The 13004-nt window shown below is 36.3% G+C and overlaps 1 protein-coding gene across 9 annotated transcripts in view; it reads left to right on the forward strand.

Moving 5' to 3' along the window:
• FRS2 (fibroblast growth factor receptor substrate 2) overlaps positions 1-13004 on the forward strand; it is a 143657-nt gene extending 130653 nt beyond the window's left edge. For 6 of the 9 annotated variants that reach the window (XM_023740812.1, XM_023740811.1, XM_023740810.1 and 3 more), the window contains one exon: positions 6503-13003. In XM_023740812.1, the coding sequence (XP_023596580.1) occupies positions 6503-7453 (951 nt within the window). In that variant the 3' untranslated portion in view covers positions 7454-13003. Of the gene's footprint in view, positions 1-6502 lie in introns of all 9 variants that reach the window. The other 3 variants (XM_023740813.1, XM_023740817.1, XM_012558405.2) reach the window with 1 other exon arrangement.

A 13004-nucleotide genomic window follows, 5' to 3' on the forward strand; every position in this document is an offset into this window, starting at 1 on the left:
CCATTAAGAATGATGTTGGCCATTGGTTTTGCATAAATGCCCTTTATTATGTTGAGAAATTTCCCTTCTATACCTATTTTATTGAGAGTTTTTATCAGGAGTGGGTGTTGGACTTTGTCAGATGGCTTTTCTGCATCACTTGAAATGATCATATGGTTCCTTTCTTTTCCTTCTATTTAAGTGGTGGGTTACGTTGATTGATTTTCTAATGTTGAACCATCCTTACATACCTTGTATGAATCCTTGGTTGTGGTGTATTGTTTTTTTGATATGCTGCTGAATTCTGTTGGCTAGAATTCTGGTGAGAATTTTTGCCTCTGTATTCATGAGAGAGATTGATCTGTAATTTCTTTTTTTCTGGTATCTTTGACTGGCTTTGGTATCAGGTTATGCTGGTTTCATGGAATAAATTTGGAAGTGTCGCTTCCTTTTCTGTGTTCTGAAATAGTTTGAGCTCTTTTTTGAATGTTTAGTAGAATTCTCCAGTGAAGCCATCTGTGCCAGGGCTTTTTTTTGGTTGGGAATTTTTTTTATTACCTTTTCAATCTCTTCTTGTTATGGGTCTGTTCAGATTTTCAACATCACTTAGTGTTAATTTAGGTAGGTAGTGTATTTCTAGAAATTTATCTGTTTCCTCTAGGTTTTCAAATTTGTTGGAGTGTAGTTTTTTATAATACTCTGTTATGATCCTTTTTATACCAGTTGAGTCTGTTTCAATGTCCCTCATTTCATTTCTTATTTGGGTTATTTGCATCCTCTACTGTTTTTCTTTTGGTAGTCTGGCCAGTGGTTTGTCGATCTTGTTGATCCTTTCAAAGAACCAACTTCTGTTGATTCTTCTGTTGTTTTCTATTGTCTATTTCATTTGTTTCTGCTCTGATCTTTATTATTTCCTTTGTTCTGTGGCTGTGGGCTTTTTTTGGGCTGTTCTCTATTTGTTCGAGTTTTGTAGTTAATGTTTTGAGTTATCCCTTTCTTCTTTTTTGATGTGTGCATCTATTGCTATAAATTGTCCTCTGAGCACCGCCTTTGGTATGTCCCAAAGGTTTTGGTATGATGTGTTTTCATTCTTGTTTGATTCCATCTCTGATTTCTTCTGTTACCCAGTAGTTTGTAAGGAGGGTGTTATTCAGTTTCCTTGTAATTGATTTTTTTCCTTGGTCTTCCTGTTAGTTTCTTTCTTGAAGGCACTTGTATTACCGCAGCGTTTTGGATTTTGTTGAGGGTTGCTCTGTGGCCTAAGATGTGGTCTATTCTGGAGAATGTTCCATGTGCATTGGAAAACTGTGTGTACTTTGCAGCTGTTGGGTGAGTGTTCTATGTCTATGAGGTCAAGTTGGCTGATTTTGCCGTTCAGGTCTCCTGTATGTTTGTTGAGTTTCTTTCTAGATGTTCTGTCCTTTACTGAGAGCTGTGTATTGAAGTCCTCTATTATTGTGGAACTGTCAATTTCTTTTTTCAGTGCTATTAGAGTTTATATATTTTGGAGCCCTGTCATTGGGTCCATAGATGTTTATTATGGTTATGTCTTCATGATGGATCATCCCCTTAATCATTATATAGTGTTCTTCTTTGTATTTTATGGTGGGTTTTGTTTTAAAGTCTATTTTATTTGAGATTAGTATTGCCACTCCTGCTCTTTTTTGGTAGCTGTTTGCTTGATATATTTTTTCCATCTTTTGATTTTTAATAAATTCACATCTTTGTTTCTAAGGTGTGTCTCTTGTAGACAGCATATTGATGCATCCTGTTTTTTATCCATTCTGTCACTCTCCGTCTCTTTATGGGTACGTTTAGGCCATTTATATTCAGTGTAATTATTAATAGGTGTGAGTTTATTGCTGTCATTTTGTAGTGCTTCTTTTTGTGGTGCTGACGTTTTCTTTGTTCCTCTTACTCTTCTGTGCTGAATTCCTTTTGTTTGTGAAATTTTTTTTTTTTTTCTTTTGTTTTTATAGATTTTGTGTTTACTGAGACTTTGTGTTTTTCTTCTTTATTTTCATGAGTGGGTTTGTTAACTTTCTTTGTGATTACCTTGAAATTTACTCATATCTTCCTCGGTTTGAACCAGTCTATTATTACTTCGTATCGCCTTGCCTTCCTCTCCATTAGAAAGTTCTATACCTACACCATTTATTCCCTCTTTTATTGTTCTAATGTTGTTGGCTCTTACAGATTAACGTCTGTTGTTCCCTGTTGTAATTCTTTTGGTTTTGGATAGTCCTTGAGAGTTCATTTCCTAGGTTGTATCTAGCTGGTATGATCTTGTGTCCTTGATTCGGACTGTGGTTTGATGTTGTTTGTTCTCAGATCGAAGGACTCCCTTTAGTAATTCTTGTAAGTTTGGTTTGGTTTTCACATAGTCCCTTAATTTCTGTTTATCTGGAAATGTCCTAATTTCACCATCATATTTGAACGAGAGTTTTGTAGGATATATTATTCTTGGCTGGCAATTTTTTTTCTTTCAAGGGTTTATATATGTCATCCCATTGCCTTCTTGCTTGCATGGTTTCTGCTAAATAATCCGAGCTCAGTCTTATTGTTTCTTTTCTGTATGTGACTTTTTGTTTTTCTCGAGCTGCTGTTGGCATTCATTCTTGATCTTTGGTTTTAGTGAGTGTCATTATGATATGCCTTAGTAATTTTCTTTTGAGGTCTATCCTATATGGGATTCGTTGAGCTTCTTGGATTGTCACGTTTTCATATTTCATGGTGTAGGGGAAGTTTTCTGTCAGCAGTTCTTTGATGATCCTCTCTGTCTTTTCTGTTTTCTCCCCCCTGTTCTGGAACTCTGATTACTGGCAGATTTTTGCTTTTGATTGTATCCTATATCGTTCTCAGGATTTCTTCATTTTTCTTCGTTCTTTTCTCTGATTTTTCCTCAAAGTGGTATCCAAGGATTTGTCTTCAATTTCTCTGATCCTGTCTTCCATCATTTCAGACTTGCTCCTCAGCCCTTGTGTGACACTGTCTGTTTCTGAAATCTTGTTTATCTTTTGGATTTCTAATTGTTGTCTTTGTATGATTTTTAGCTGTGAATTTATTTTAGCATTTTGTTCCTGTATTATTTTCCTGAATTCTTCCATTCTTTTGTCTGTATTTTCCATGAATTTGGATGCCTTTTCCATGAATTTGTCTATTTTATCCTCATTTTTGTCTGCTTTTTGCTTCAACTCTTGGATAGCTCTGAATAGTAGAGATTTGAATTCCTATCAGGTACTTCTAGTGCCTTTTTTTCTACTGGAAAGTCATCTGGTGTTTTATTTTGGACGCATCCTGCAACCATCTTGTCCTGTTTTTTAATATGCTTTGATATTGTCTGCTGTCTTCCAGACATTCAGTATTTATTTTCCTCGTTTATTGATTGTAGATTTGTTTTATCCTGCTTTTTTATTTGGTTATGTCTGAGCAGGCAGGCCGTGCGTTGTTTGTTGTTTGCTCATCTGTGGGCACGATAGTTTTCCCCTCCTTGTCCAATGGGCAGGGTCAGTCACTCAGGTATGGTACAGCAGGGCAAGTCCAGCTGAAGGGGAGTTGCTGAGATGGGGTTTGTGGCACATACTAGGTCCGACAGGGCAGCCCTGCAATCAGGGCAGGGCAGGTTACGGTAGGCCGTGGCTGTGCTTCTTGGGGGTGTGATGCTCAGCGCACAGTGCAGGTAGGCAAGAAGGAAGGGGGAGATGGTGATGTGTGGAGCTAAGATGGGTAGGGGAAAGAGGAGCGAGAGGAGGAGGAAGAGGAGCCAAAAACATATAAACAAACTAACAAACAAAAAAGAGTGCTAAGGGAGCTTGCCATTGGAGTGGAAAGATGAGAGACAGAAATGGAGAAAAACAAAAAGGAAAAGGGTAAAATAAAAAAGTGAATAAGTAAAAATTAGAATAAAAAATAAAGAAAAGCAATGCCCCCAGAGATCCCACCAGTGCAGCTGTGAGGACTGGGAAAGTTGCTCCCAGGTCGTGAAATACAGTCTGGTTAGAAGGGATAGAGATGTCATACAGCTCCAGGTATTCAGGAGACAGTAAGAGAAGGTAAGTATAGAGATAAGAGAAACTGAGAAATGAAGAAAGTCAAAAAGGGAAAAAGCGAGAAAAGAAAAGAAAACAAACCAGAAAAACCCAAAAGGGTAACCGCCCCCCCAAAAAAAAAAAAACAAGAAAAAGGAAATGCTCCCAGGGATCCCACTGCGCATCTGCACAGACTGAGGGAGTAGCTCCAAAGCTGCGCATACTGCTCGGCTAGAAGGGGCTCCCAAGATGAGAAAACAAAAAGAAAACATATAGAAAGTCCTGGGGATCCCACCAGCCTGGCAGCATGGTCTGGGAAGCAGTTCTGCAGTCGAGTGGCATTTCACAGCCTTTCAGCTAGAAGCAAAGATGGTGCACAGAGCCAGGTAGTTGAGAGAAAGGAGATGGAGGTGGTGAGAGGTACGGGAGAAACCAAAAGAAGCGGAAAAAAGCAGCACCAACAACCAACAAATAGCATTCAGGGAGCTGGTCAGTGCGGGCGTGTGGAATCCAAGCGGCACAGGGGTGAAGCCAGTGCTTCCCAGCCAAGAGACTGTGGCCACAGGAAGCAGAGGAGGCCGAGTGGGGGTGAAAAAGGGTGGTGGGTGGGAAAGCGTATATCTCTGGTTACTGGTTGTTCTGTCTCTTGCTGGGAGGTCCTTGAAGCTGCTTTCCTGTACTCCCTGTTCGCTGATCTCCGACAGGAGTCCAAGATGACGGATCCATACTGCGTTAGCTGATGGGGACCCCTGCATGTATCTCTCCTCACTCTCTGTTGTCTGTCAGTTTCTTATTCCATTCAGTACTTGGCTGAGTTCTTTATCTCTTCATTTGAAGGTTAGGAATTCAGGATTGACGTTTGTGTCTGTTTGACTTAGTTTTTTGGACCTTTACTGTGGGTGGACGGCATGGTGCTTCTGTCTATAGTGCCATGTTACCTAGAAGTCCAGTCACTTTGAATTTTAACTTTCACTATTTATAAATTACTTTTGTAGTGAAGAATCAAGAAATAGCATATATTTATTTACTGGTATATATGCCCACCTGCAGGAGTTCAGAAAAACTTAGTATTAATGTGGTTCGTGGAATCACAGGAGATGTGCATCTACAGATAAACATAAATGATTTTTGGAAGTTTATCAAGAAAGACATAACTAATAGTCAGTTCCCATTATAATAACCTTCAATGGATTAAGAATTTATACTGGTTTTCATATTTTAGTCTTAATGATTAAAGGACTATTAGCAGGAGGGGATAGGTTTTGTTGTTGATATTATTATGGAACTATTTAGTATTCCTGGCTGTTATATTTTTTGAAAAATGAAATATTCAGCTGAATGTATCTATGTGTTAATTAGTTATATCTCTCTTTGTAAACCATATGGTTTTTTTTTATTAACAGTTTTAGTGTTTTTAAATTGATTTTTTCGTGTTCCTTACATAATGAGTTCTTTACTTTATTTGCTATAATCATATTTTCCAGTTTTGCATTTTGACTTTGTAAAATTTTATGTATAAACTTCCCAAAATTTTCATATTTTGGTTTAAAAATACCATTGAGGTATTTGAACTAATGATAAATTCTTACTGGGTTGTATTTATTTTATCTTTGCATTTTTCAGAACTCCTATTAAATCTGGTAGGATTTATCTATTTATACAGTTATATAATTTGTAAATAATGATATTTTTGTCTCTTCTTTTTCCATACTTGTTATTACTGAATTATATTTTAATGCTCTTAGCCTGTTAGTGCTGCTATAAAAAAAAAAAAAAATACCAAAAGCAGGTGGCTTTAATGAACAGAAATTTATTTTCTGACAGTTCATGAAAGTAGAAGTCTGAATTCAGGGTGCTGGCTCTAGGGAAAGGTGCTCTCTGTCTGGTCTGGGGGAAAATCCTTGTCTCAGCTTTTCTTGGCATTCATTGGAGATCTCTGTGTGGCATCTGTCTTTCCCCCTCTGCTTCCTTGCTTCTGTGCTTAATCTTCTCTTTTTATATCTGAAACGTGATTGGTTTGACACACCCTATACTGATAAGGCCTCATTAACATAAAAAAGAAAATCCTATTGCCAACTGGGATTACATCCACAAGTAAAGGGTTTAGGACTTACAACACATGTTTTTGGAGGACACAGTTCAATCCATAACAAAGGCTTTGATGAGAATTTCTAGAACAATGTAAAAATTGATAATCCTTATTTTGTTTCTAAATTTTTTTTTTTTTTTTTTTACAGAATTCTTCTCGCGTTTCACTATCAAGTATAATGCTGGATATTATTTTAAAGTAGTTATTCTCTTACCCAGTTAGGAAGACATTTCTACAAACACATACCCACTTTTTGATTAGTTAAAAAAAATAACAGGTATAAAAGCTTTTGAAGTAGTATCATCTTTAGAGAGAGAGTTAATTAATAAAGTTAATTGGCATGATTAGGCATTTTTTGTTTTGTTTTTTAAGCAAGTTACTGATTCACTGTCTTATATCCTTTCAGGTACATACCTATGTCAACACTACAGGTGTGCAAGAAGAACGGAAAAACCGAACAAGTGTGCATGTCCCATTGGAGGCAAGGGTTTCTAATGCTGAAAGCAACATGCCAAAAGAGGAACCAAGTAGTATTGAGGACAGAGACCCTCAGATTCTTCTTGAGCCCGAAGGAGTCAAATTTGTTTTAGGACCAACTCCTGTTCAAAAGCAATTAATGGAAAAAGAGAAACTGGAGCAACTTGGAAGAGACCAAGTTAGTGGAAGTGGAGCAAATAACACAGAATGGGACACTGGATATGACAGTGACGAGCGAAGAGATGCACCCACTGTTAACAAACTAGTGTATGAAAACATAAATGGGCTATCTATTCCTAGTGCCTCAGGGGTCAGGAGAGGTCGTCTGACGTCCACCAGTACCTCAGATACCCAGAATATCAACAACTCAGCTCAGAGAAGAACTGCATTGTTAAACTATGAAAATTTACCATCTTTGCCTCCTGTTTGGGAAGCCCGCAAGCTAAGTAGGGATGAAGATGACAATTTAGGACCAAAGACTCCATCTCTAAATGGCTACCATAATAATCTAGATCCAATGCATAACTATGTAAATACAGAGAATGTAACAGTGCCAGCAAGTGCTCACAAAATAGAATATTCAAGGCGTCGGGACTGTACACCGACAGTCTTTAACTTCGATATCAGACGCCCAAGTTTAGAACACAGGCAGCTCAATTACATACAGGTTGACTTGGAAGGTGGCAGTGACTCTGACAACCCTCAGACTCCAAAAACGCCTACCACTCCCCTTCCACAAACCCCTACCAGGCGCACAGAGTTGTATGCTGTGATAGACATCGAGAGAACTGCTGCTATGTCAAATTTGCAGAAAGCACTGCCACGAGATGATGGTACATCTAGGAAAACTAGACATAATAGTACTGATCTGCCAATGTGAGCCTGGAGAGCATTACGTTGTTTGCACCTTTGTGAAGTTTTTAAAAATGAAGATGCAAGTGCTTCATTTTCATTCCTAAACACTACTTTTATAGACTGATAAAATTTTTATCTTAATATTTCATGTGCTTCTTTAACTAAAGGGAATTAATGTAGAGCAGGTACTCATTAAAGAACACTAATTTCATTATATACTACTCATTATTGTACAGCAGCATTCCCATTTTCACAGTGCCTATTTAAAACAAGAGTTGAAGTGAGTGACATGCTGGTTGATTTTTATCAATATTCTGGACTTACGTATATCATTCATGTCTAAGTCATGGTTGGCATTTAAAACATTTTATAAAGCCTCTTGATAATGTACATTGCTAACAGATAACTCTAGGCTTTGAAAGTAATATTTGTAGATACACTATTCACAGTATGTGGCCTCCAGTATATAATATGAGGAATCTTTTATTTTGTTAATTAACGGCTTTTTTACTTGAGCCAAAACATATGTAAAGGAAATATAAGTACCGCACCTCCTTATATACCCAGTCAGCTCCTTTGCCTTCAGTGTTAGTAGAAAGAGTCCTGTGTCCATGAATATGGTTTGCTGTTGGTGTGTTAGAAAGGCAGGAAGGAGAAAAAATTTTCTGTTTACTCATCTCATGATGTCATTTGAAGGGCATGCCCAGGTATCTTAATCAGAATCATGATAGGCTCAAGAGTCAGTCTCAGGTCACTTTACCCAAAAACATTTGAAAAGATGAACCATGATCTCTTGAAAATTTCTCTCCTGTAGATTATTAACATTAACATTGTTTTCTGGAGGTTATTTGTGCCATTAGGTTTCCATTTACCTTCAGTTTTTTCTTTGGTGTTTGGGATGTCTTATTTTGTCGCTTAAATGTCTTTTTCAATTTAAAATGTCTAAGTTTGTATATAGTTTTGAGATTGGAGTATATGTTCATTGTTTGGTTTGCGTTTTGTCAAATTATGATTTTGAAGGTTCATTTGGAACTTACTGCCATTCTATAACAGGGTTGCCCTTTTCCAGTATTTATTTATATGCTGTTTACTTTGGTTTCAAGTTGATAAAAACATTTTCTCAATTTTTAATTTCACTTGTGTCCATAGGTGATCTCTTTAGCAGCTGAGAAAAAAAGAAAGATACTTTTAACATGCAAAGTTCCCTAAAGGTACTGTGTTTCCTTTGTGGGCACACTCCCCAGCACTTTAGCAGTGATTCACTCAGTTACGTGGCTGCAGTTGTCCTCTGCCCGCTGTAGTGTTCCTCAGCTCTGCTGTGCTTTCACTCATCGCTGGGCCTTTGATTATCTCTTGATTTCAATAGAATGTTAATATTGTTGCCAGCATAACAGGTACAGTGAAAGTCTTGTAGCAGTGAGACCGTGTCATACTTAAGGATTTAGAATGAATTGAAGTTTATATGAACTAAGGAGAGTCCATATGTGAAATTCTTGGAAAATCAAGAAAGTTCCGCTTTCCTAAACACTAGATAATATAAGACAAGGGTGAGTGGAGAGAAGGTTGGGTTACCTTACAAAATATTTTACTGTTTTCTCTAAATATGAGGAAGTTTGAGATGTGTTCTGGATCTACCAGATGTAACTAAGAGTAATTTAGCAAGAAAAAGTTTCAGTCAAATAGCATCCAATCTATGTAAGAATGGATTAGCAGAACAATAGACTGGGACCATTATAAAGAAAATAAATCATTAAAAGTGTCTTCATCATTTTCATTGCCATTGGTTTATGTGCATAGCAGACTTACTTTCTTTTTTCCTGTGACATTGGTGCTTACTAAAGTATTCGCTGTTCTTCAAAAAGGAGGTCAGTGGTATAGGTGTGCAGCTTCCATTTTTAATATTTTGTTCCATTTATGCGTTCTTCTGAATAGAATGCTAATTGTGCCAAATTTATGTGATAGTTTTGTAATGTGGAATAAGAATTACAATGGAATGAATGCTCATGGTTTTCTGAGAACAGACAGTCAAGACAGAACACTAACCTCCAAATGAAAGAGCTGATCTACTTATTCATTTTTGGGGGTTGGATACTTTTTTATCTTTCTTATCCTTTTCATCTTTTCCTCCAGCTTCTAATTAGTTTTTATATTTTTTTAGGTAACTCCGATATAATCATTACAATTTATGCTTTAAATACTATGTGCTTTAAAAATGAGAATGGGACCAATTTGTCTGCTAAGAATTTGATTTTAGGTACTGTATGAGTGTTAGGAAGATACATACAACTGGTGTTAATTTCTAAATGTCTTCTGGAAATCACCTGTGTTCCTATTTAATAAAAAGTAATTTAGAACACTATTTGTCCCTTGAAGTAGTCTAGTACTGGGCATTAAGCTCTTTCCTGGAAGAATGCTCCTATTACTAGGTGCATTTTAGAATGAGATATTTTGTTGGCATATAATGAATTGTGGCTATTATGTCCTAGGTTTTCTGAGACAAACCTAATTTTAGATCTTCTATTCTGTTAACAGACTATGTGATCCCACTTTTAGGTTCTGAAAATATAATCATTGATCATATATTTTTCCCCAAATAGAATCCTCTTTTGTCAGTGTAGATCATGATGGCATTCATCCCAGACCAAGGTTGGAAACTGATGTTGGTGTTACCTGTGTTTTTTCTTAAGTGTTTTTATTTCACTGTTTCATCTTCCTTTAAAAATGAAAATATGGTGCCTTCCCTCCCTCCAGGAAGATTGGCAAATAGTTCCCTTTATTTACTGCTGCTGTGGGGTGATAAGATAAGCACTTTACTCTTGAAGACTCAGCAAAAAGCTTTTCACTTCCCAGGATATCCAGAATAGATCACATTTGGGATTTATGAAAATTTGCCAAGCAATCTTTGTTTTTATACATAGTAATGTTGACCCCACAGTTCAATGTTATAAGAATAAGCTAGTGTTTGTTTATCCCCCCCCAAAAAAAAACCCTGTGGCAAAGCTTATAAAAATGTACCTCAATAATGTTCTATTAAAAATGGGACAGGGGCCTTATGTTTTAATAATTTCCCAGCAATGTGCCACCATATTTTTGCCTCAAGGTAAAGGTTTTTGCAAGCTAAAAAGTACTTTCCACTTTCCCCCGTGCTGTCCATTCTAACCCATGATGCCCTAGTGTTTTGTGCAATGTGTAGTGTGTATGTATATGTACACGTATGTGTATGTATATGTATATACATGTGTATGTGTGTGTATATATATATCCTTGAAATAGACATACTATCAGAAACATCATACAGAAGTAACTGATGTATTGCCATCTCATTCATATTTCTGATATGTGAGGTATATGGTACTAATTACCTTTTCCCTTACATTTGCCAAATTTGAGTAAGGGCATTGGTACGAAATACAGAATGTATAGAGATGTTTTTGGCTTGAAAAATTAACAAATCTTTTATGACATACCACAGTATACTCTGCCCGAACCAGCACCCTTTTGATCTTTCCTGTTCTTTGCATCCCTTTTCCCCATCCCTACTTCCTCATTTTTTTGGGGTATGACACAATTCTTTTGTAGCATCATTACAATTGCAGTTCTATAACAATTGGACAATTATAGCATGGAGACAGACTGGTATTAATAGTACAGTAGTCACCAGTGTGCCACATTTGCATTAGTAAATGCAAAGCATACATTTTATAAAGGACAAATTTTGTGTTATGTTTTTATTTCCATTACATTGTATAATATTGTAAGATTATTATATGTCCTAATCTGCATTATAAATGTTTTTTTTTTTTTTCCTACATAAAGGCATAAATATAGCAACTTTGTATAAAGGTAGCTTATTAGATTTTTAATTTTTTCTTATATAAGAAGTTGTCTAACAGTGGGACTACCATTGCCAAATTGTATATGAAATATGAAATTTACCCCTATGATTAATTTCTTTTATAAACATTCCATATTTCTCTGATAAAAGACGTGATACTGTACTATGTATAAATTGTATTTTTAATGCTGTTTCATATCAGCATTTTAAATTTTGATTTGCATTTTTAATATTGGCAAAACTTTTAATTACCACTGTTAATTAAAATAAAACCTTGTTGTATATGTAACAACATCATTTGCCCTCTATCCCTTTCCACTCTTTGTTCTTATTTCTCCCTACCAGTGCCAACTTCATACATTTTGTAGCATGGCAATAAAATATACCTTTTACACTGAGGCCAAGTGTGGCTTTTTGGAGGAAGTGGGGATGGGAAGATTGCCCTCTAGTTCTTTGCATATGTCTCCTTTTGCCAGATTAGCCGTGTCTCCAGAGATTATCTCATATATAAACATGCTTTTAAGGACAAGTATGAATGTGCTTTTAAGCTTAATTTTTGTCATAACAAATAAGAATAATTTTTTATCTTTGGAAAAGTCAGAGTTCTTGAAGTACAATCAAACCTTTATTAACTGGAGTACTTAAAGAATAAGCTAATAATTGAATTAAGTTAAACAAGGGCTAAGCAACACATTTTTTAAATCCTTATTTATTGTAGAGTATTAATGTACTTTACTGACTGCCCTAAAAATTATAATCTGTAAATTACAGTTTAATCTTCAACAATTTAGGATCTTGCAATGCCTTACTTTTGTCATTCTGGCATAAATTTCCATGATGAGGTACTCAAGTTGATACTGGAAACAGCTGACGATACACTGACCTTAAGCATTCATGAAAAACTGTTTTGCTGAATAAAATCTGATCAGAGTTCTTCTTATGGTTATTTTACCCTTATTACTGAAAGTAGATTGCAATAAAACCCCAATAAAAGTTTGGTTGGATACCTATTAAAAGTTTTATTGTTTTTATATTCCTCATATTTCTTGAGACTTTATGATAGAGGTTTTATTTCTTAGTCTCATATCACTGCCTCAGTTTTCAAAGTGAACATATAATGAGTTAAGGATTATATCTTTCATCAAAGTGTAATGAAATTATATTTGACATAGCCTCTCACAATTTTATCAGCATGGTCATTCAGACTAGTAGTTCTCAGCTTTGGGATTCCAAACCTGGTTTTAGTCTCTGGGTGACAGTGCGCAGCCTAGTTAGGCACAGCTCAAGATGGAGATAATTTAAAAATGAAAGGGATAGCCAAGTCCACAAGTGATTGGATGCTTACTATGTGCCAGACTATGGCACACAGAAATCGGTTAAGATGTGGTGCAGAGACCGCATCTTGAAAAATGTGGGCATTTGTACTCTGATATGAAAAACTTTGCATTAGTTCTGTGTTTGTAATTTGAGCTCCTTTGAGGGCAGTATCTATTCACGTGTTTTTTAATCTAACAAATAAGCATGAACTAGGCCCTATGCTAGTAGTAACAGATCGCAGTCCTTGTCCTTGAAAGAATTTAGTCTAGAACAGCCCTTCTCAATGGGGGTGGGGGTGGGGGGCAAGCTCCTCCCTCCCCTGGAGAATTAAGCCCTAAGGTATCCATTGTATATAATGAATTAACTTCTCTCTGATGCCTTCAGAATGATACTAGCTATTTACCTTAGGAGAATTGACAAAAGA

This window comes from Trichechus manatus, unplaced genomic scaffold (genome assembly GCF_000243295.1).
Source record: "Trichechus manatus latirostris isolate Lorelei unplaced genomic scaffold, TriManLat1.0 scaffold00164, whole genome shotgun sequence".
NCBI classification, from domain to species: Eukaryota; Metazoa; Chordata; class Mammalia; order Sirenia; family Trichechidae; genus Trichechus; species Trichechus manatus.